The sequence below is a fragment of the Trachemys scripta genome, chromosome 1, assembly GCF_013100865.1.
Source record: "Trachemys scripta elegans isolate TJP31775 chromosome 1, CAS_Tse_1.0, whole genome shotgun sequence".
In the NCBI taxonomy this organism is placed as follows: domain Eukaryota; kingdom Metazoa; phylum Chordata; order Testudines; family Emydidae; genus Trachemys; species Trachemys scripta.
Window position 1 is genome coordinate 285,150,936 of NC_048298.1, and position 25,263 is coordinate 285,176,198.

Genomic DNA, 25,263 nt, shown 5'->3' on the forward strand with positions numbered 1-25,263 from the left:
TATCCACCTTACAGTCCATTCATCCAGCCCATACTTCTTTAACTTGGTGGCAAGAATACTGTGGGAGACCGTATCAAAAGCTTTGCTAAAGTCAAGAAATAACACATCCACTGCTTTCCCCTCATCCACAGAGCCAGTTATCTCATCATAGAAGGCAATTAGGTTAGTCAGGCACGACTTCCCCTTCGTGAATCCATGCTGACTGTTCCTGATCACTTTCCTCTCCTCTAAATGTTTCATAATTGATTCCTTGAGGACCTGCTCCATGATTTTTCCAGGGACTGAGGTGAGGCTGACTGGCCTGTAGTTCCCCGGATCCTCCTTCTTCCCTTTTTTAAAGATGGGCACTACATTAGCCTTTTTCCAGTCATCTGGGACCTCCCCCGATCGCCATGAGTTTTCAAAAATAATGGCTAATGGCTCTGCAATCTCACCCGCCAACTCTTTTAGCACCCTCGGATGCAGCGCATCCGGCCCCATGGACTTGTGCACGTCCAGTTTTTCTAAATAGTCCTGAACCACTTCTTTCTCCACAGAGGGTTGGTCACCTTCTCCCCATGCTGTACTGCCCAGTGCAGCAATCTGGGAGCTGACCTTGTGCGTGAAGACAGAGGCAAAAAAATCATTGAGTACATTAGCTTTTTCCACATCCTCTGTCACTAGGTTGCCTCCCTCATTCAGTAAGGGGCCCACACTTTCCTTGATTTTCTTCTTGTTGCTAACATACCTGAAGAAACCCTTCTTGTTACTCTTAACATCTCTTGCTAACTGCAACTCCAAGTGTGATTTGGCCTTCCTGATTTCACTCCTGCACGCCTGAGCAATATTTTTATACTCCTCCCTGGTCATTTGTCCAATCTTCCACTTCTTATAAGCCTCTTTTTTGCATTTAAGATCAGCAAGGATTTCACTGTTTAGCCAAGCTGGTCGCCTGCCATATTTACTATTCTTTCTACACATCGGGATGGTTTGTTCCTGCAACCTCAATAAGGATTCTTTAAAATACAGCCAGCTCTCCTGGACCCCTTTGCCCTTCATGTTATTCTCCCAGGGGATCCTGCCCATCTGTTCCCTGAGGGAGTCAAAGTCTGCTTTTCTGAAGTCCAGGGTCCGTATTCTGCTGCTCTCCTTTCTTCCTTGTGTCAGGATCCTGAACTCGACCATCTCATGGTCACTGCCTCCCAGGTTCCCATCCACTTTTGCTTCCCCTACTAGTTCTTCCCTGTTTGTGAGCAGCAGGTCAAGAAAAGCTTTGCCCCTAGTTGGTTCCTCCAGCACTTGCACCAGGAAATTGTCCCCTACACTTTCCAAAAATTTCCTGGATTGCCTGTGCACCGCTGTATTGCTCTCCCAGCAGATATCAGGGTGATTAAAGTCTCCCATGAGAACCAGGGCCTGTGATCTAGCAATTTCTGCTAGTTGCCAGAAGAATGCCTCGTCCACCTCATCCCCCTGGTCTGGTGGTCTATAGCAGACTCCAACCACAACATCACCCTTGTTGCTCCCACTTCTCAACTTTATCCAGAGACTCTCAGGTTTTTCTGCAGTATCATACCGGAGCTCTGAGCAGTCATACTCCTCTCTTACATACAACGCAACTCCCCCACCTTTTCTGCCCTGTCTGTCCTTCCTGAACAGTTTATATCCATCCATGACAGTACTCCAGTCATGTGAGTTGTCCCACCAAGTCTCTGTTATTCCAATCACATCATAGTTCCCTGACTGTGCCAGGACTTCCAGTTCTCCCTGCTTGTTTCCCAGGCTTCTTGCATTTGTGTATAGGCACTTAAGATAACTCAATGATCGTCCCTCTTTCTCAGCATGAGACAGGAGTCCTCCCCTCTTGCGCTCTCCTGCTTGTGCTTCCTCCCAGGATCTCATTTCCCCACTTACCTCAGGGCTTTGGTCTCCTTCCCCCGGTGAACCTAGTTTAAAGCCCTCCTCACTAGGTTAGCCAGCCTGCTGGCGAAGATGCTCTTCCCTCTCTTCGTTAGGTGGAGCCCGTCTCTGCCTAGCACTCCTTCTTCTTGGAACACCATCCCATGGTCGAAGAATCCAAAGCCTTCTCTCCGACACCACCTGCATAGCCATTCGTTGACTTCCACGATTCGACGGTCTCTACCCCGGCCTTTTCCTTGCACAGGGAATTTATTTGGGAGTAATAGGTGTTCATATTAGTATAGTTTCCTAACATAAATATGTTGTTTACAGTCTAATCTTATTTTGTGATATTTGTATTAAGGATGTTATAATAAGACATATCTACAAAAATTAATTCCACCCCAGGTTCTTGACTGACTTATGCTAAAGTTCACATGAACTTCTGCTGGGCAATGCTTTTGGTGAAAAATAAAATCTGTCCTCCATTTGTTATGGAGGGTATTTATAACTATTTTTGTTGTTGTTGTTTCATTTAGGGTGTGATGTTTAGCAGCTTTAATAATCTTACATGCTTTTTTGAAATAAGTCATTTTAGATTGGGGAATATCAGAAGTCTTTCCTCAATGATTTTCTAAGTGCTCTAAAATCTACACAGTTACTCAGATAGCCTTGAAATTTGGTGTACCTCATGGTGGTGCAGGGTTCTGACCAACGAGTTCCCAAAATGTAGCTCCTGAAAAAAACAGCTTTCTAAAAATTGATGGATTCTAGCAGCCTGTTTTTGCTCACAGATAGAGATCAACCCAGGGCTCCAATCATTGCATCACAGTTTTACATACTCAGAGTTACCTCCAACAGAGTGCATGGCATTGACCAGCCCATTGGGGGAAATCAAATTCAAATGTTGAGAAACGTCTTTGCATGCCTACTGGATTACACTGAGCATGTGTGGACAGAAGAATTAACAGAATTGTTGGCCTTCAAAATTGCACACAAGCTGGATGTTCAAGGAAATATACAATAGTCCTTTGAACCTGACCCACCCCAGGTAATGTCTGTTCTAGTCACACATTGGGCATGAATGTTTGTTTGTTTTGGTGGCATATCGCTAAATTCTGTCTTTGTTAGGGTTTTGTTTTTATTTTATAAATAGATATAATCTAAATATTTTAATAAAATATATATGTGAATGCTTGCTGGCAGGATAAAGGCTGGGGTGGAGTTGTGGAGGTAATATAGGTGAGAAGGATTTGTGGCTGCATCAGGGTGAGGGGGATAAATGGGGCTAGGTGGTAGGGAACATGAGAGGGGTTGGGAAGCCTGTCAGCCCCACATTCTTCCATTCTCTCTGTGCGTGTCAGGATTAGGGGGGGAGGGGGAAAGTCTGAGCTGCTCTCTCTCCCTGCCCTATGTGAGCTGAGATCTAGGGTTCCTGCTCTCAGAGGTATCTGAGCCCCACTCTCTGATCCTCTCTGTGTGCACCATGGTCTTGGGGGTCCTTGTCCATCTGGGGTGAGGGGGTCTAGGCTCCTCTCCCTGCCCCCTTCATGCGACCTGGGATATGGGGGAGGCCATGGTTCTTTGGGGGTATGAGCCTCCCTCTCTCCCCCCCCCCCCTCCGGGGTGTCTGTGACACGATCTGAGGGATCCCTTGCCCATCTATCGGGGTCTGACCTCTTTCCATGTGCCCACTCATATGAGCCAGGTTCTGGAGGGCTTGTCTTTGTGGGTGGGTCTGAGCCCCTCTCCTTTCCCCATCTCATGTGAGCTAGGATCTGGGGGGGTCCCTGCCCACATGGGGTGTCTGAGCTCTACTCCCTGCCTCCTTTTGTGTGTGCCAGGATCTGGGGTAAGCCCTGCCTCACTGGGTGCGAAGCTGTAGTATTGATCTCAAAGGCCTAAAGAATTAAAGCTGTTTATAAACTCTTTGACTGTCAACATTAAACAGATAGGTAAGTTAAACAGAGGCCTTGGTTTTACTCCGTTACATGGCAAACACCCAAAAGCATTAGTTCAAATTAAAAGTTTATTGATTAAACATAAGAAAGAAAAAGAAATTAGAACAGGCATTTATATTGAAACTGTGGTTGAGTGATTATGCAAAACAAACTTAGTCAAAACCTTTAAAGTCTCTCTTTTTGGAGACAAAATCTGAGTCTCTTATTTTCAGAGCAACCTTTCTTTGATGAAAAGGAAAAGGTATTTTCATTCTGTCCTGGTGCGTAGAGGACATTTACTTACTCTGTTCTAGATAGACAAGATGGCGAGAGAGGATAGAAAAGAGGTATGAAATACGGCTTTTTGGGGTGTTTTTGGAATAGTGGATCGCTGGTTAGTTATGAGCTGGTGCTTTGGCTGACAAGTCAACCACGACACTTGCTGCTTGGACCTTGGTTTACAATCTGGTCGGGGATGTCATCTGATTATCTTTTCTTCTTGCACAAGGCAGGCTTGGATGAATACAGCAGAGTTGACTTCAGGGTTTGATGAAAAGACAAGAGAGTGAGAGAGAGGATAGAGATAGTGGGGGTAGAAAATAACAACAAGGGAAGAGAAAACAATACAGGATCTTATGTGCCTTTGCAGTGCAGTCAATTAGCTATCCCACTGATGGGCAGAGGATTGTATAATGTGAGTTGCAGTGTTGTAGCTATGCTGGTCCCAGGATATTAGAGAGACAAGTTGAGGTAATATCTTTTATTGGACCAACTTTGGTTGGTGAGAGAGACAAGTTTTTGAGGTACACAGAGCTCTGAAGCTTGTTGAAAGTTTGTCTCTTTCACCAACAGAAGTTGGTCCAATAAAAGATACTACCTCTCCCACTTTGGAGGTGAAAACAAAGTTCCTTGTACAAGATCAAGGCTGGCCAGCCAGCTTTCCTTTCAGGAAGAAGGTCCTTTTAGATGAGCCCATGATGAGCTGAGATGAATTGCAGTGCTGGTGGTTTGGCGGATGAGCTGGGGGATGCAGGATGGGATGGGAGATAAGAGGGAGAACTGAACTGATCTTTTTTCAAAGTCCCTTTTTCAAGAAACCCCAAAAGGGAAAAAAGGGGCAATATAATTCATTCCCCCTTATTATGTTGTTCACCAATTAGATTTAATACCTGTCACACCAATTTTGATCTATTCGCTTCTGGTTCCATGTCTTCTGTTTTGATCAAGCATAATTTCAACAGTCCTTGGTTTAGGCTAATCTAGCTTCATTGTCTTGTTCTCTTGCTCTTTTTACAACTTTCAACATTGTAAACAACTTGAGGGTTTTTCATGGCTATTGTAACAGCTTATGATCTTTCACATACTTTTCATTTGAGCTCACAACAGGGGTGCAGTTTAGAGGTCGGGTAGTCAAAACAGAGCTTAGAATGGGCAAGTTCAGAGCATGCACAAAGAATACAGTGGGTATGTCTACACTGCAATTAACCTGCGGCTGCCCTATGCCAGCTGATTTGGGATGGCAGGGCTCATGCTAAGTGGCTGTTTAATTGCGGTGTAGACATTTGGGCTGGAGCCTGAACTCTGGGACCGTCCCGCCTTACAGAGTCCTGGAGCCTGGGTTCCAGTCCGAGCCCGAATGTCTAACTGCAATTAAACAGCCTCTTAGCCTGAACCTGAGTCAGCTGGCATGGGCTAGCCATGAGTGGTTAATTGCAGTGTATACATACCCATGGCTGAAACTGGGGTGAGTCGCTAAGAACAGGCACGCTTGATGCATGTCAGAACCTCTCCAACACCATGAGGGCGGATGAGAACACCTACTGACGTGAATGGAGCAATTCACATGTCTCAGACCTATTGTTTTAGGCTGTATTCATCTCCTGGAGGTGTTCTTATTCATGAGACCATCACATTGAGATGAATGGGCCATTTCATACCTCCCTGAGGCTCCTATGGCTGCAGATTCCTGTGTAGAGCTGTGTGCTGCATTTACTGAGAATGTGAGAGTGATGTAAGGGGAAACCCAGTCTGGCCAAGCAGGGACAGAATACAGCATCTTTTCAGAAAATTGTGGTGGCTATTTAGAGTCTTTGGGTTCTCTCATCATCCATAGGGGGACAGTCAGATTCCAAGGTCATGTCTAAGGGGAAACCTGGATTCACTGCCACAGACCAATCAAGGATATGCTCCATTCCCGCCTGCTTCATGGAGTGAGAGGAAGTGGGAACAAAATTGTTTGGTGCGAGTCAGATTGGAGGGCAGCTGGACTAGAAGGGACAGGGCTTGTTGGTGGGGCTGAGAGGTTACTCCTGGGGGAATTCTGTACCACTGAGCAATGCAGAATTTGCACAGAATTTCATCCTCCCCCTCAAAGTGGGCTGCAGAGCTGCTGGCTGCCACTAGGGGCCGCTGGACTCGGCAGAACACAGATTGCAAATAGAAGATGCTGCCGGCCAGAGTGGGAGAGGGAACGGGAGGGGAGGGAGCTGGCGGGTTCCCGGTTGCTGCAGTTCTCAGGAAGTCCTGAAGGAAGGAGGTGGTGTGCAGGAAACTCCATACAACAAAGCCTGGGACCCAGTGTCAGGCTGTTTCTCCCTATGAATCCCTGGACTCTGGGGAGTAGGGAGTGCGAGTGGCTGGGCTGGGGAGTGGTAGTGTCCGCAACTGGGTTCTGCGGGGGAGAGGTGTAGATGTCTGGTCTGGGGCCAGGAGCACCCTGTGGCTGGGCTCTGTTGGGGAAGGAGGCAGAGAAACAGGAACTAGGTTGTCATAGGGGTTTCTTTAACTCTACTCCTGGGGGAATATTTTTTCCTGTATTGTTAGATATACTTGCTGACAGGTATTTTGAAATAAATTACCAAAATAATTGAAACTGGCATGATTATATAGTGTTATTTTGACAAATAAAATATGCAAAAATTTGCAGAATTATAAAATATTGTACGCAGAATTTTTAATTTTTTGGTGCGGAATTCCCACAAGAATAAGGTGGAGAGGAGAAGGATATAGGACCAGGATCCATATTCCCACTTGGCCTGCATGCTACAATGATCACTAATTCCTACAGACACATTTTCTTTCTGTTTTTAAAAAACAAAAAAAACACCTTAGGAAATAAAATGACGAAAAACATTAACGTAAAATTAAGGTTTCCTTGTGACAGCTTGTCTTTTCAGACTTTTGAGTTCAGCAAAACTCAGACTTAAGAAAACTGGGAAATACAGAGTTAAGGTACACACTTATGTAACCTTAACTCTGCCATTTGTAAGCAATGACCCAAAACACCCATAATAAAAGACAGAATGGGTGTACTGTACAAGGAAGGAACTACCTGCACCTGCACTTAGTCTGCTCTTGTGAAATTTAGCAACTACTTCACACTTACTCACAGGGTACCATCTAAACCTATATTTCACCTTACCCATCAGTAAACACAGGCCTTGGCTACACTTGGGGATTCACAGCGCAGCCACGGCAGCGCTGTGAAGCGCGAGTGTAGTTGTGCCGCCAGCGCTGCGAGAGCGCTCTCGCAGCGCTGCAAGTACTCCACGTCTCCGAGGGGAATAGCTTGCAGCGCTGCGAGCAAGCATGCAGCGCTGCAGGTGCTGATTACACTGGCGCTTTACAGCGCTGCGCACGGGTGGGGGAGCGTTTTCACACCCCTGAGCACAGCAAGTTGCAGCGCTGTACAGTGCCAGTGTAGCCAAGGCCACAGACTGCACTTACATCCCATCTCACTGCTGACCATTCCCATGGTCAGAGACTCCCCCACAAGCACCCTCCCATGCCTTGGTACTGAGACAACCTACCCAATTTTGCAACAGAATGATGCAGACTAGCTCCTCATTGTTCACATGCTACTTTTTCTTTTGCTCGTACACCTGGGTGGGTGGGAGCAGATCCTGTTCTCATATCGCAATCACAGCTCTGAGACACTCCTCAAACTAGTCTCCATTTACTTAGCTCACAAATACACCTCTACCCACCTGTCCCACCTACAGTCTTCAACATTCAATCCATTCAGTACAGCTACAACTCACACACTGAATGAAGCTGCAGTGCTTGTGGATAATTGCCAGTGGCTATTGCTAGCTGCAGGGGGGGCATTGTCAAGGTTACACAGGCATATACCTTCACTGAGTTTCCTGGTTTTCTGAAGTTTTGAGTTTTGCTAAACTCAATGTTCTGGAATGACATGAGCTGTCACTGGAGATCTTTCATTTCATATTGGTATTATTGTACCATCTAGGAGCCTGTAAGCTAGCGCAGACTCACCCGGCAGTGCCTCCTGCTGGTCATCTGTGGGAATTAGCTCACCAGCCCTCTGGAGCGCCCTCCATTGGCCGGTGATCCGCTACCACTGGGCCCCCATGTGTCCCTCCCGGACCCCAGTGCCCCTTTCTCTGGAGTGCTGCCCCCCTGGCAGTACCCCCACACTCTCAGCTTCTGGGTCTCCCCACCCAGGGGAACCCCCACCCACTAACCCCACCTCACCTCAGTCTGGGCTACTGCCAGTCTCCATCTAGCCCCACTCCCTGGGGCAGACTGCAGTATAAGCCACTCATCACAGGCATGGGGGTTCGGACCTGCTGCCTTCCTCTACCACCCAGTATCCTTTTAGGCCTTAAACCAGGCCGTGCAGCCTGGGGAGTTACCAGCCAGGAGCTCCCCTGCTCCTCTGGCTTGCCTCAGCCCTGCTTCACTCCCAGTACCTTTTCTGCTAGACAGCCAGGCCCTGCTCCCTCTCAAACCAGAGAGAGCCTTCTGCACTCCTGGCTGCCCTGACCTTTATAGGGCCAGCTGGGTCTGTTGGGAGGCAGCGTCAGCTGGAGGACACGCTCCAAATCAGCCCAGCTTTTCTCTCAGCTCTCTCTCAGGGATGGCTTTAAGCCCCTCAGGGCAGGAGCAGGTGTCTACCCCGCTACAGAGCCCTAGTCATAGACCAGGAACAGATTGTGTTAGGAGCTGTACCAACAGAACAAAAAGACAGTCCCTGCCCTCAAAGAGCTTGATACTATTATTGACATACAAGGCATAGTAGACTTTCCATTCTGTTGTACATTTTTTAATAAGTTTTAAAGCTGAATTTATGAAACTGGTAGTTTAGAAAGGATCGTTGAACTATATTAACTTGTTACAGTTCTCAGGTTTGATGTCCAGTGAGTTTTAGGGGGCTTTGGCTACCCTTCCTTTATTATCCTTTTACTACAATTTTAGCCCTTATTGTTGTAGAGAGATCCTTGAACCTGAACATGAGAACAGGTTGTGAACCAATGCAGTGATTCCTGTCTGAATCAATAGGTCCGAGAGGTATGAATTGTTATGCTAATCTCAATCAGGGTCCTTTGGACTCTGCAATTATGCATCATTGAATTTAGCACTTCAGATATGCCATGAAATGCTGATTTTGGGGCTTTTTTTACCATGCAGTTCTACATTTTCATGCAGCCAGGAACCCACCAAATTGTTTTCTGTCTGCTAGCCCTGCTGGGATCTGACTGAGCTCCCTCTTACTCTCCACATTTCCCCAAAAGGGTAGTTAATTGGATTATAGTGCATGCTCCTTGCTTTGTTCCATGGAGCCAGCCAGTATGGTAGTAATGAGCCACCCTCCTTTTCTTCTCCTATTGAACCCCTCCTTGCAGTCTGGCTTTCCTTTTCTGCAGCCTCAGACCAAAACACGTACAAGAATTTTTGTCAACTACTGTCATACTTCAAAGGAGTTTTTCATTATCTGCCAAAGCATTTGGGTGTGTGGATGTGGCCTTGGGAGTGCTCTATAATTTGGAACCCAAGCAGCCATCTTTACAAAAGAAACTCGTTGAATTCAAGTGAAAGCTTAAGAATTTACTAGATCGGAAGATTGTTTAATTAAGGGGCAACACTGTAAAAGTGAAAGCACTCCAACAGTCCTATTCGGTGTATCTGCAAATAGTGAAACTCTAAAGCCTCATGTAATCGTAAATGTGTCTGATTTTGTTAGTTTTTGTTATGGTTGGTATCTGCTGCAGCTAGTCAGTTTAAATCAGTTACCCTCTAGAGTGATAGTCACCTGATAAATTCATACATGGCTGCAGATCTTTGGGAGCAGCTCTTTAGATGAGTTCAAGAGAGCCAGTTGCCCTTACAACAATCTGATGAAAGTAGAGATGGCTTTTGTTCATTTTTTAACATTTGTTCGGTATGAGTGGGAAGCATCTGTACATGTGGACTTCCTTTTTTACTGTCCACTGAGAAGATGTGGCAAAGTTTTGAATTGCTGCTTTAAGCTAGGAAAAGAAGTGACAAGGATTTTCCTTGCTGAATACAGCACTTCACTGATCAGCACTGGTTTGCTCCAAATGGTTCTCAGGGTGAAATATGTACATCCTCAGTATAACTAATAAGAGTGAAGCCTTTGTTGATCAGTTGCTGATACTAGGACGCTTCACCGAACATCTCACAGTTTTCTGGTTGTCTGCGTGGGACGAATAGGCAGAACTAGCAAGTGCAGCTTTGAGAATACTCCAGTTTTTGGCCATAACATAACTGGGAATTATATACATTGGTTGCTATTAAGAACAAATCCTGCTCCTGACTTGTGGATAAAGATGCTGTACCTCTACCTGAAACCTGCGTTTTCCTTCAAGTGGTTGTGCACATATACATTCTACTGCAGGGGTAAGTATGCCCAGTGCACTTGAGTTGGAGACTTTCCTCCCCAGAAGTACAACTAGGTAGCACATATAGCCCTATTCTCTTTGTGTTATCAGATGAGGGCATAAAAGGGGCACGTCTGCTGCCTCCTTCTCAGTTCCGTCTCACCACCTATGGTGATAGCTAAAGCACCTCATAGCATTTGCATCATTCAGAAATCTTTTGGTGTATACAGTTAGTTAGTTTAGATAATATTTTTAACAGTTACCAGGAGAATTTATTATTAAAAAAAAAAAAATCCCCAGGATTTAAGTAGTTGCCGTGTGCAGGGCTGTTATCCCTGTCACAGATAGGCATAAGAGTGCTTGGTTTCTTTCAGAAAACCTCAAGTCCAACCCAATAACATTAGTGCATGCCTATCTATAGCTCCTGGGCCACATGGCCTTGTGCACATACCAGACTTCCCCTTATGCTGAATGAAGGCCTGCAGACAGTGATCATCCTTTCAGGCATCCTCTGGACATGCAGATTTGCGTACCTGCATGAGTGCTTCAGTCTCTGGATTGGTGGCTGGGTCTGTGAAACGCGAGCAAGGGAGATCCATTTCTGTCCCTAGAACCAACTCTGACTCTGGTAATAGATGCATCTACCAAAGGCTGGAGGGGCCTATCTCAGTCAACTTCAAGCACAAGCTCTTTGATCACCAGGAAGTTTTACTCCACATAAATGTGCTGGAGAGCCAAGCTATTCATCAGGCCTGCAAGATGTTTATGGTCCACCATCAAGACCCAGGTGATACAAGTTATTAGGGACAACGCCACTGCCATGATTTATCTAAACAGGCAGGAAAGTGCAAGATCATCTCAGCTATGCCAGGAAGCTGCCCATCTATGGATTCTGTGTATAAAAACTATGTCTCCTGGAATGTGTTCCACCTTCCTTGAGTGAGAAACACAATTGTGGATTCCCTCAGTAGGGTTTTCGTAGACCAATATGAATGGTCAATCAGAAAGGATGTTCTCCTTCAGATTTTCCATTACGGGGGGTATCTAGTAATAGACTTGTTTGCAACCAACCTGAACAGGTGCAGGAGATTTTGCTCCAGAAGGGACTGCAACCTGGCTCAGTCAGAGATGCCTTCCTTCTCCCTGGGTCCAGACATCGTTTCTATGCTTTCCTGGCAGTTCCTCTCATTCCAAGGTTACTCAGGAAACTGAAAAGAGACAGAGCAACATTTAATCCTTGTCACACCATCATGGTCAAGGTAGCATTGGTATCATCTCTCTGTCTGGTTGCCAATAACGTTACCTCTAGTCGAGGATCTCCTGTCTCAGAACCAGGGTCAGTCTCTACATCCCAACCACCAATGTCTCCACCTTATGGCATGAACAATCTCTGGTGGGTGGATTGACTTAAATCAGGACAGTTTAAATCACCAAGTGGAAAGCCTTCATTTAAATCATTGAGTTCTATCAGCTTTTCCATGTGTACCTCTGTTGTTTTCTAAAGAAAGGTGCATTCTCATTAGTTGATATAACCATTAAAACATGGTGATTTATAACTAAATAGAACCTTAACACTAGATTTGGGACTTTTTTTTTTTTCCTACCTAGGAGTATACACTTTAATATACATTTATTTAAGAAATTTTATAGCTTAATTATGGTAGAATTCTCATGAGAAATTGTGCTCCGGAGAGGTTCAGATCATCTTGGTGAGCAGCAGAAAAGAATTCACTAGAGCATCATATGGAGCAAAGTGGAAGAGATTTTCAATTTGGGTGCAATCTCAACAGTTTTTGTCCCATCCCACAGAGGAGACTATGTGCTGGACTATCTGATGCAGCTAAAGTCATCAGGCCTTTCATTAGTTCTGTCAGAGTCTACTAGTTTCCATTTCTGCACTGCCTCTATCAATAGAAGGATTTTCAATTTTCTCCAACCAACTTGCTTCCCAATTCTTGAAAGGTCTATTCAGCATTTACTTTCCTGTGTGTGATCCTGTGATCCTGTATCTGTATCGGATCTCGATCTAGTCATCTGCAAACTGGAAGGATTCCCTCCTGTCCAACTCTCCCTTTGAACCTATGGCTACAACCTGACTATCTTTATTGACTATGAAGACAGCTTTTCTGGTGGCAATCACTTCCACAAAGAGGGTTGCAGAACTTTAGTCTCTCCTGGCTAACAAGGTTTCCTTTAAGCCACGCCATAAGGTCATGCCCAAGGTAAAGTTAGCTTTCCATCTGAACCAAACTATTCATCTCCTGGTATTTTTAGTGAAATCTCATTCTTCCTTAGCGGAAGAAAGATTTCATACCTAAGATGTGCTTTAGCATTCTACCTTTAAGTCCTTTAGAATCTCTCCGAGGCTTTTTATAGTCTATGCAGAGAGAGTTAAGGGTCAGTCAGTGTCTGCTCCATGAATCTCGCATTCGATTTCTGACTGTATGAATAATATAGTAATATATGGAGATATACCTATCTCCTAGAACTGGAAGGGACTCTGAAAGGTCATTGAGTCCAGCCCCCTGCGTTCACTAGCAGGATCAGGTACTGATTTTGCCCCAGATCCCTGAGTGGCCCCCTCAAGGATTGAACTCACAACCCTGGGTTTAGCAAGCCAATGCTCAAACCACTGAGCTATCCTTCCTCCTCTGAAGCTCTTGAAGTTGTGCTATGGTCTTTCTAAAGTCTTTCCTCCACCAGGGCTCAGTCCACTTCATCTGTCTTTCTGAGCAATAGCCCTCTAGCTGATATCTGCAAAGCAGCAACATGGGGGTCTGTACATACTTTTTTTTTAGCCATTATGCCATCACTCAAGGATGGAGTAGGAAGATTAAATGGGAGTAGGAAGATTAAATGAATAGCAAATTAAGACACTATGACTAATTTATATCAAATGGACAAAACATTTACAGTATTAATTTCATTTTAAAATATTTCACTTGCTTACTGTTACCTTTCTGTGTAAATAACTGTTTTAGTTGTTGGGATGTTGTACAATCTCCAGTGAGAGGGCAAGTGATCCAGGAGACAAGCACTCTACTAAAATGTGTTCCACAACTTGAACAGTTTTAAGAATCCTTAATCTAGGTTTACGTTCTCCTTTTGTCTGACAGTTTTGAAGATGCTACCTCAATCTCCAATATCAGGGCGTAGAAAGATAATAGTGCTGCTCACTCTGGAATTATCAGGCATTTTATGGAGTGGCATGTTATACCATTTTTCTGCAGCCATTTTTAAGATTCAATTGTAAGACATAAGACAAAATTTTACCATAAAGTGATTATTTTTTCTTGATGGTATGTCGACAGCTCGAACGTTCCCTGGTTAAATTTGTCTCTCTACTACTTTTGCTGATCAGAAGCTATTCAAGATTTAGGTAACTTTGTTGTTAATTTTGTACTTCAGTGTTAGTCGGTTCAACTCATTTTTTCATTTACTTCATTTTTTTTTTTTTTTTGCACCAACTTTATATCTGGCTGGTTATTTTTGCAGACGTGTTTCCAATTACTGCTTAACTGCAGTCCTTCTCTTTCAGGAACTACCTTAGCATTTCTTACAGAAATAAAGGAGACCTAGTTTTTTTTTTTTTCAAACTGGTGGCCTTCTGCAAAGTACTTTCTTGCAGTAAAATGAGATGGCACCGAGTTTTGTTTTGTTTTTTGTTTTGTTTTGTTTTTTTCCCCTGACCTGAAGAGTCAAGTAGTTTTGTTTATCTTTTTGTTCAGTTTTACCAACCTTTTTTTCCTATAGATTTTAAATTCCAGGTATAATAAACAAGTTTTTGATTCTTTTGTTCTTTATCTTAATTACAGAATTGTTAGATTCTACTGGCTTTTAGGTACCTATTTTACAAACATCTGTAATAGTCTTCTGTTCATGTGTGCCTCTCCTGTTAAATATTTGCACCAAGAAACTCATGCAATGAACCCTGTTCTTTCATCATTCTTTCAGCGGCTACTTGGGAGACCGAGTGAATATATTACTTGTTAACTGCTGAAGCCTCCTCATTTTTTTGTGTTTGTTTACCATAGGAAGAACAATTTTAAATTGTTGCCTATGCAAAAGAAAAGTGTACAGGTTCAATTTGCAGGTACAGAGTGATATAGGGAGCCTTTCTTTGTATCTGCCTGGTACTTTATTCCCTGCTCATCCTAAGAGTCCAGGTATTGTTTGAACTAATCAATAGCAACTCCTGTTTTTCTCTCTACTGTTGTTATAGACCATCTCAGCTAGGACTTGGCATTTTTTGAAAGAATGTGGCTTTTTTGCATTGAGGGGTATTCTTTTGGTTGGAGAGAAGCGTAGGTCTGTTGGCAGTTTGAAAACTGCATGATTCCCCATAATCGTAAGTAGCATTTAAATTTTGCAGCTGATGGCTGGTGGCCTGTACACACAATAGTTTGAAACAGTGTTCAGAAAAACAGTTGTATGTTTGTGGAAAAAAATACCCCACATTTAAAATTCTGCTCAGCTTTTTCATTTGCTATACATTTATGTGTTTCTCCATTGCCTTTCAGGATTTCACTGATGGTGTACTACGCTCTGTGAAATCATTGCTACAGAGCAGAAAAGAATTATGCAACGTGTCCACTGAAGACTGTTTAAGGCAGGAGGAACAGGACAATTTTATTGAGGTTTGACATGGCATGTCTACTTACACTGTTGTATAAATATGAAGGATGCTTTTAGTTCACAACAGAAGCTGCAGGATTGTATAATGTGCGGTAGAACATGACTCTGAATTGCAAGTAAACTCTACCCTCCTACCTAATTAATTAGTTTTAGGTTCACCAGAAGAGTGAAGAATGGTGGAGTTTACCAAAAGAGTAAACATTTCCGCTTTTTGAGAAATATCATGTGGTCTAAGAAAAGAAGATGCAATATCTAATTTAATCCAAAAATGGATTATGATGTCCTGGCTTTGTTTACATATACTACTATGAATTAACTTAATGAGGACCAATCATCAGATACGTCAAAGAAATGTAATGCAGCTTTCTGCATATTAACCACTTCTAGTAAAAACAAAAATTATGTTTGGTCTCAAACACTTTTTAAACTGGCCAGGTTAATTTAAATTATACGGTTTCATTTCTTTAACTAGGACAACTAAATTATATTATTTAGAAATCAAATAGATTAAAACATCGTTGACTTTCTTTTTAACTTGACTATAACTTGAAGTTGTCCTGATTATTTTAATGTAAGATATAGTAAACTTTCTTTATATTAAAAAGTATTTCAGTCTGCATTCTGTCATGGTTAATACAGCATACAAAGTATTAAACTGTGTAATTAAAGATCAGATCAGGAATGCATTTGAACAGGTTGTGTTTTGTGATACTGTGATTGGCCACTGAAAGTGGTAGATACTCCTTACAGTATACTTTTAAGGACTTTCTCCAGTTTGGTTTTAAATTTCTCAGGACAAAAATGGTGGGATTTCTGAGTATCTAACAAAATCTAACAAGATACAAGAGAGTAACCTCATTGTCAAGATCTTGCAGGACATATTGGAGATGATAGTGGCCTTCATGAAATTTAAATTTGCCTGTAACTAAAACAGCGAAAACATTGAATTCATCGTAGAAATTAGTTCTCATCTGAAAAGTGACTTTTTGTAAAAATGGCATATTCTTGCTCTGTAAATCTGTTCCCCCTTTGTGTGTTTATAGTCATATCTGCTGACTTACTGACAATGTAAGTTTACTTCTGTTTTTGTAGGGGTAATACAGCTATGAGAGTTGGAGCTGGATTCTCTTCTGGCTCATGTATTATCAACAGAGTTGTTAAAGTTTTAATTAAAAGGACCACATTTTTGCCTCTATTATATTATGCAATCTTGATGAAGTCTTAACACAGATGTTCCACATATTTAAATGAGGGTATAATTTGAATAACATGGAGTTGCACAGGTATAAATAATAGCAGAATCTGGTCTGTATGAGAAGAAAAATATCCAGCTTGATTTTCAGAGCCGCAGGGTGAGTTTGCACTTGGGCAGTTAGAAAAGCCTTCTACTTTTACAGGAACTCCTCACTTAAAGTCGTCCCAGCTAACGTTGTTTTGATGTTAAGTTGCTGATCTATTAGGGAACATGCTCGTTTAAAGTTGTGAAATGCTCCCTTCTCATGTCGTTTGGCAGCCGTCTGTTTTGTCCACTGCTTGCAGGGAGAGCAGCCCATTGCAGCTAGCTGGTGGGTGGTTGGAACAAGGGTGAACCATCAGCTCCCCACTCCCCTAAGTTCCCTGTGCAGTAGCTGTCCCTCCCCCCACTAGTACGTGCTGCTCCTGCCCTCTGCCTTGGAGCTGCTCCCAAAGACTCCTGCTTGCTGTATGGGAGGGAGCGGGGAAAAGGGGGGCTAATGTCAGGGTGTCTCTCCCTCCCTCCTGCTCCTGCACCCCGCTTACCCCATCATCCATAGAGCGGGGGGACATACAATGGAGGGAGGGAGCATCTCAGGTCTCAGCAAGCTGATTTAATTAACAAGGCAGTGTACTTAAGCCTGGGGTCAGCTACTTAAAGGGGAAATGTGCATTTTTTTTTCTCACACACACAGGGTATGTGTCTGTCTGCCCTCCCTCCTTTCCTGCTGCCTTGTAGAGTGTTGTTAGAGTTAACCCTTGAGGGGCTCAGTCAATTGCTAGTTTATTTAGCAGTAAAGCATTCCCTGGGAAATATCCCATCCTCTGACTCCTCCACCTCAACCAAGCTTTACAATCATCACTGTGTACCAGTATTAAATTGTTTGTTTAAAACTTATACTGTGTGTTTGTGTGTGTGTGTGTGTGTGTGTGTGTGTGTATATAAAATATATAATCTTTTGGGGAAAAAAATTTCCCTGGAACCTAACCCCCTCGTTTATATTAATTCTTATGGGGAAATTGGATTCACATAACATCATTTTGCTTTAAGTCGCATTTTCTAGGAACATAACTACAACGTTAAGTGAGGAGTTCCTGTACTTGCAAACTGAGCAGATTTTTTTTTTTTAAATCATGAAGACAATAAATGTGGTACCCCACAAACCAATTAATACATTTGTCAAAATAGAATTGCATTTCGAGGAAAAACCCAAGAAGTTTTCAAAAAAGACATCAGAAATTAGTTCATTCTACTATTGTCAGGATTCTTTTTGTTCCTTATTGTCCTTAACTCTGCTGGCTTTAGATTTCTCCTGTGTCCCTTTGCTTCCTTTAGCCGTTTTCTAGAGTTCTTAGCTTCTATGTGATCTATATTCATTACTAACAACTTCCACTTTCTTCTATTTTTTTATACATTATTTTTTATTAGGAAAAATATTTTAATTTTAAGGATAGTTAAGCACTGGAACAGTGCTTACCAAGGGAGTTCCTGTTATTGGAGGTTTTAAAGAACAAACACCTGACAGGGATGATCTAGATGTACTTAATCCTGCCTCAGTGTAAGGGGTTGGACTAGATGATTTCTTGAGGTCATTTCCAGCCCTACATTCTATGGTTTCCTGATGAGCAGGGTGATTAAAATGTTAATTTAATCTGTATGATTGCATGTCAACATAAGGTATACTGAACAAGTTTGATTAAAAAACAACTTGTGTTGGATTTTTTTTTTTTAGTATCTTTCGAACCTTTCAGTCCAAACTGCATTCATTCAAAACTATTTGAATTTTATAAAGGCAGTTTCTTCAAATATAGTATCATATGGTGAGTAAAGGAGAGAGAACAATTGCAGTACAAATCTGTGCATATTGGCTGAATTGAAGAGGCATTATCAACTTCAATGTTTTATGAAAATAGCACCTCATTTAACAGATCTGCTTTTTGTATATATTCTGTCTGCTTACCTTACTGACAGCCTTTTATTAGTTTTAACTCTTATTACCACTGCAGAACCAGTGAAATTATTAGAAAGTGAGTTTCGAAAGTGAGCTGAATTCTCTTTGACTTGCTTATCAACATAATTATTAACCAAGGTCCAGTTTCAGCATCTTTATTACTAGTGATATGTAAAAGAAAAATAATAGCTTGACTTTCAGCATCCAGGTTGAGTTTGTTTATTATGTAAATATGTAAATATTTTCCTAGATTAAATTTGCATATTATAAACACACTGCATATGGGCAAATTGGAGAAAGTCCAGAGAAGAGCAGCAAAAATTATTAAAGGTCTAGAAAACATGACCTCTGAGGAAAGATTTGAAAAAAATTGGGTTTGTTTAGTCTGGAGAAGACTGCGTGGGGGACATAAGTTTTCAAGTACATAAGAGATAGTTACAAGGAGGAGGGAGAAGAATTGTTCTTGTTAACCTCTGCAAATAGGACAAAGAGCAATGGATTTAAAACCACCCTTGCTGCAATTTAAGTTGGACATTAGGAAAAACTTCCTAACCATCAGGGTAGTTAAACACTGGAATAAATTGCCTAGGGAGAGTGTGGAATCTCTGTCATTGGAGATTTTTTGAGAGCAGATTAGACAAACACCTGTCAGGGATGTTCTAGATAATACTTAGTCCTGCCTTGAGCACAGGGGATTGGACTGGATGACCTCTTGAGGTCCCTTCCAGTTTACGATTTTATGATTCTAAGAGACTGGAAAGGGAGTATAGGACTGGGAGCATGGAGGATAGATAGGACAGATAGGATAAGTAGCCAAGAGGGGTAAACAGACTGAGCGAGGAGACTGGTAAAGGGAGTTGTGGTGGGAGAGAGCAGAACTGGGACTTTCTGAGCAAGGATATTAGGACTAGGTGTGGGGAGTGGGAGGGACTGGGAGTGGGGGAGATTGGGGCTTAAACAGTGAGCCTGGGGGGACTGGCTAGGCAAGGAGATTGGGACTGGGGTGATAAGCTGGAGGAGTGAAGACTGGGACAAGGAGTCTGAAGTGGGGAAGAGACAGGACTGGGTCTGGGACAGGTTGATGGGAATGAGGCAGAAGGGGATAAGCTTGTGGGGGATGGGCAAAATAGTCTGGGCCCCGTAAAGCACACTCCCTCCAGAGCCTGGAATAGCACCCCAAATTCCTGAATGTCACTCTTGTTCTGCTGTCGTTGAATAGCTGAGAAGCCCACTGGCAAAGATGTGACTCATCTCTAATGCTGGTCCACAGAGGATGACCACCTACTACCGATCTCAGTTAGCTCAAGTAATAGAGGTTTGTGTGGCGGATCTAAATTTTCCAGCTCTGCTGATGACCTATGTGAACCCAATATGAATGCCACATGATGGAATTCCTGGGGTCTTTTTTTAGTTAGCTTTTTTAAAAACCTAGGAAATTATATTACCCCCCCCCCACGTTATGGGAATATTAGATTGCAAAATCAAGCAATCCAAACTTAGAAATGCCAGAGTTAAGTTTGTGTGCGCAACCTTAATTCAGCTGCCTTGTGCTTGTGTGTTACAGTGCCATCTTTAAATTACATACTGTTGTTTCCACAGGACCCTTGCTTGCCTCATTCAGTGCACAAGATGGATCTGTTCTGGGGATGAATCAAGATTGTATAGTGAAGGAGGCTATTGTCTATAGGACTCCTGTCTCATATGTTCCAGAAGTTGGAAGGCATGCAGTGAATGAGGCAGGGGATTGCAGGAAGAGAAGGAATGGTCTCCGGGTTAGGGCAGTTGAATGCTACCCTGGAAACTCCTTTTCCATCTGTAAAATTGGGATAGTTATATTCCCTCCTCTTACTGTGTGTGTGTGTGTGTGTGTGTTAAATTCATTAGTGTTTGTAAAGCACTAAGATACTATAGTGATGAACATTAGAGAAGAGCCCATGAGAAAATGAATAATTCTGCCTTCAGAGCAGGGTTTGTAATAATAATATGTGGTAAATATAGAACAGGGGTCCGCAACCTTTCAGAAGTGCAGTGCCGAGTCTTCATTCATTCACTCTAATTTAAGGTTTCACGTGCCAGTAATACATTTTAATGTTCTTAGAAGGTCTCTTTACATACAACAATAGTTTAGTTATATATTATAGGCTTATATAAAGTAAATAAGGTTTTTAAAATGTTTAAGAAGTTTCATTTAAAATGAAATAAAATGCAGAGCCCCCCGGACCAGTGGCCAGGACCCAGGCAGTGTGAGTGCCACTGAAAATCAGCTCGCATGCCGCCTTCAGCACCTGTGCCATAGGTTCCCTACCCCTGATATAGAACAATGAAACTAAAACACAATATTAAATAGCTGCTAATTAAATGGACACTTTCCTGTGCACTAAATGAGGTCTGGTCCTGTGGCTAAAATAGTATGTGATCATGTAATTAAAGATATCCTAATGAATATGCAGCAGGAGGCAAAATTAAGGTTGTATGGGCAACTGTAATTTTGGCATTTCTTAACTTTTTTGTTTACGTGACTTTACAACCTTAATAATCTTTTTAAACTTAGTTTTTGTGTACATTAAAGTATATCTGAGATGGTGGTACACCTCTACCCAGATATAACGCTGTCCTCAGGAGCTAAAAAATCTTACCACGTTATAGGTGAAACCGCGTTATATAGAACTTGCTTTGATCCGCCAGATCCCCCCGGAGCACTGCTTTACGTATTACATACGAATTCATGTTATATTGGGTTGCGTTATATCGGGGTAGAGGTGTAATATATTTGAAGTCGGATTAGTGGTTACCACGGTAAATAACATCAAATTCCGCAGTTCTTGGATTTTTGCAGAGTAGATGCTTGTATCGCAGCTTTGACCTTAATATTAAACTGCTGTGTGACTCTTATTTTAGTAAATATTTTAGCATCATTTGTATTGAAATCTGTATAGTGCATTCCCAAATAAAAAAATAAACCGATGTTAAAATGGAATTAAGTTTGAGATTGTGGTATGGTTACAGGCTAGCTATCCCCTTTCTGGTCTCTGAGTGCATACTCTCTGCTTTTACCTATCTTGGGATGGACTCTCATGATTTTTCCACTCCTAGACTGGGACATGTTGGATATCAATTGCTTACACCCTGCAGCTGTGACTGGTTTTCAGGCACCTGAGTTTCTTTCCTTTGGGAATCAGTGACCATCGAGATTGACCAAGAGCCTTCCTGAAACAATATTTTTATTTAGCACTTGGAACAAAGCATTAGATGAGACATTTTTCCCCCTAATCTTCTGATTCAAAACAAACTGTTAGATAGGTTTTCCTCCTAAATTATTGGAGCAAAACAGAACCAATTTATATTCTCCGAACAAGGCCATTTCACCTGGCATAATGGATCTTGAGGATAACAGTATGAAGCTTTACTTTAAATAGTCATTACACTTTTCAGTTCTAAGCAGCTTTCTCTATAATTAGAAAACCAGGATACTCTTTCTGGATCTTGTATTTCAAATTGTTTGTATGCTTGTTTTACAGATCACATTTCTAGGTTTTGCTGGAGAGACAGATGCTGCTCATATGCAGGTAATGTGTATATACAAAAAATGACTGTCTCCAGCACTTGAGTTATAACTGAGATATTTCATGGTTTTTGGTGTGGGAGCCCTAATACTTATTTTACTTCAAGAATATGCCGTGGAACATGCTTTTTAAAATAAATGGTCTGTTTTAAACATTGAAATTAACAGTTTTAATTTTTTAATTTTCATATGACGGCCAGTGTTTTGTATTTATTTGGAATATAGAAGCCTGGAAAATCTTAAACCTCCATTTTTTTTAATTTTTTTTTGTTTGGTTGGTTTTTTTTGTTAATTTGAGTACCAGCCTTGGGGTCTGTGCTTTTTGAAATACCCGTGGCCAGATCTTAAGATAGTCTTAGGAGAGTTAGATAAGCAGTTCTTGTTTTTAAAACAAGAGTGTAACAAAAGTATGATGACTATTTCATGCAACTATAAAAAATATTAGGGATTTAACCCTCTCTTGTGTGTGTTTAGTCTCAGGCCTGGTTTAACTTCAGAAGTGAGGATGAATCAGTGCTACTTTGTATGTGAACACTCTTGTAAACTATAGGTACAAGCTAAAATGATATCAGACAAGATTAAAACAATGTAAGAAACTCCAGGCACAAAATTGTACTAAACTAAATCTGTTTAACAACTTACCTTTCATTAAATGCGTGCATGTTCTGTGTTGACAAGCCCTTAAACTACTTTGTAGTTCTCTCTCTCCTAGTTCCAGATGTTATAGGTCATATATTAAACTACTTTGCAATTCATGCTTTCCTCCTTCCCAGCATGTTATAGGTCATATCAAAGTAGAACTTTTGACTACTGTGCAGTTAGAGTTACAAATAAGTGAGAAATATGATTTACTTGTAATTTGAAGAAGAGTGGTGTGAAATAAATATTAGAAGTATCACTGAGCTGTTGATTTTATTAGTACATTGTGGTTAATTTTAAAATTATTTTGGTTTCAGGGTGTCAGTATTTGCATTTAAACATGTGCAATAAAGTGTAAAAGAAAATCAGGAGACATAAAACTTATCTTGTACCTTTTAGACATTTTACTTTTTGTGTGTGTTCTTGTAATGGAAAATAATAAATGTCTTAGAAAACCATACCAAAGAGGCTGCTGATTAGGTCATGAACCTCAAAATGACTTATCCTCTCCATAGCTAATATAAATCACAAGGTGTATCGTGGAAGGTGTTAATCATTAAATATAGAGGCTTTCATAGTTAACGGTCCATTGGTAGGTAAAAACAAAAGGATAAATATTGTGAGTTAAATTATGCTTAGACTTGCATTCAGTGCCAAGTACACTAAGGGTGCTGTAAAAATAATCACTTTACAGATATTCTTCTAAGCACACAGGTCCAAACCTTGGGCTCTCTACTTGAGGTTGCACAAAGAATTCTGTTTACTAAGAGAAAGCTGGGTCCACTGTGTTCAATAATTTATATTGGATTGAGCGTAATTTTAAAAATTTCTCAATGTTTATGCTGTATTAAAAAGTAAGTAATATAATATTAAACGCCCATTTTTTTTCAACATATTTATTTTAGGTAAACATAATTCCATGTTGACCAAGATCCTAGTTAAACATAAGCCTGAATTGATTATTTTTTTTAAATATTCTGCTCAGATACAAGCCTGATAATGGTGAACCTACAGCATGTGGAGATTATCAGATGGAAACAGTTGCATGCAAATGTTCCCTCTGTGTGTTTACATACCTGCTGTGATGTTCTGTTGCTCTTTACTACTCCCAAGTCTCTCCTTGGTGCTTTTAAAAGTTTCCCTGAGTCTTGAGAGGCAATGATATTATATTTCTTCTGGTAGAGGTATCTTGAGATTTGAATTAGAAGACTGTTGTAAACTAGCCCTTTAAGCAGGATTTCAATTTGATGTGGGAATATAGTTGGAAAACTGAAGGGAAAGAGAGGGGTGATTTTCACAGTCTTAGAGGCTGGCGATATTTATTTAACTTTCTAGTGCTCCAGATCAAAAAGTTTCCTTACCATTAATATATTAGTTTTATGCTTAGTGTGTGAATTTGTGTTTGAATTAGGAATTGGCTGCTGTTTCTGTAGAGCTCCCAGATGTTCTGAAATCACTCCATTTCTGTAGTCTAAATGAAAATGAAGTTATTTTTCTAAAGGATATAAATAAACCCATGGAAACCAGCGATGTCTCTAAACATCAGGTAAAATTCCTAATCCTTTTTATAAGGTACACGGAATATTAATATGTTTTGCAGTTTCTTCATCTTTCAAATGTGTGTTACAAAGTAATCCTGGCAATAACCTGGCCAAGTATTGCTACTTTATTAATGCATTTTGAAGCTATATGTGCTATATAAGTGCTCTGGTATTTTTAGTGTTGTAGCTATGTTAGTCCCAGGATATTAGAGACACAAGGTGAGTAAAGTAATGTATCTTTTGTTGGACCAATTTCTGTTGGTGAAAGTCACGCATCTTCGAGCTTACACAGAGTTTGCACAGAGCTCACCCACCTTGTCTGATGGTATTTTTAATATTATTAATAGTGGTATAAATATTATACTGACTAAAGACATTCCTGCTGCAATTTATGAAATATTAAGAAATGCAAGGTACTTTATCATAGGTACTTTCCTCTCTCCTTCCTAGTTCTAGAAAGATACTCTGCTGTGGAAGCCATAAGCACTGAACTACGCAACAGCAAATTGTGCAGGAAAATGTGCTAGGAACCAGGCCCTATGGGGCCCTTTCTCCCTTCCTCTTCACTATTCAAAAGTCTGAGTGTCGATGGCCAAGGGGAAAAAATTGGAGACATCCCCAAAGTGAACCACAGTTGGCTGTGTTGAACATGGCTGAGCATCAGCAGACTTGCCTGACAGTGAGCATGCAGTGAAAGCAGCTGAACTACATGTTCAGCTGCACTCTGCAAAATGCCTGTGTGCTCATCCAGTAGTCCACATACCTCTGCTCCCCACACCATAGTCCCTTTGTACTGCCATTTGGAAGGAAGATGCAACTGGTTGAGTGGGGCCTGGTCTACTCTACAGAGTTAGGTCCACGTAAGGCATCTTATTAGCCTAACTCTGTAAGCGTCTGCACTAAAACGTTGCTCCCACCAATGTAAGTCACCCACTATGCTGACTTAATAACTCCACCTCTGAGAAGTATAGCACTTAAGTCAATGTAGTTAGGTCGACGGCAGTGTCCTCCTAGTGAGATCGCACCCCGCCGACAGAAGGAGCATAGGGTGGACATTAAAATTCAAATTAATTACTGTGGTGGCTGTTTGTTGACTTACGTCGACTAAATTTTGTGGTGTAGATATGCCCTTATTCTTCTCAGATATAGTGCTATTCTTCTGTTAAACAACAGGGGAGAGAAGTTACAGGATAGGTTAGGTGCTCCCAACACTTGATACTTCCCATTTCCTCTCCAAATGTC

At 41.6% G+C, this 25,263-nt stretch overlaps 1 protein-coding gene across 2 annotated transcripts in view; it reads left to right on the forward strand.

Moving 5' to 3' along the window:
• Nucleotides 1-14,898: 14,898 nt before the first annotated feature.
• AKAP11 (A-kinase anchoring protein 11) overlaps nucleotides 14,899-25,263 on the forward strand; it is a 37,259-nt gene continuing 26,894 nt past the window's right edge. Inside the window, exons 1-3 of one of the 2 annotated variants that reach the window (XM_034758422.1) lie at nucleotides 14,899-15,096; nucleotides 21,798-21,845; nucleotides 23,892-24,026. In XM_034758422.1, the coding sequence (XP_034614313.1) occupies nucleotides 14,956-15,096; nucleotides 21,798-21,845; nucleotides 23,892-24,026 (324 nt within the window). In that variant the 5' untranslated portion in view covers nucleotides 14,899-14,955. The remainder of the gene's footprint in view (nucleotides 15,097-21,797; nucleotides 21,846-23,891; nucleotides 24,027-25,263) is intronic. The other variant, XM_034758421.1, reaches the window with a different exon arrangement.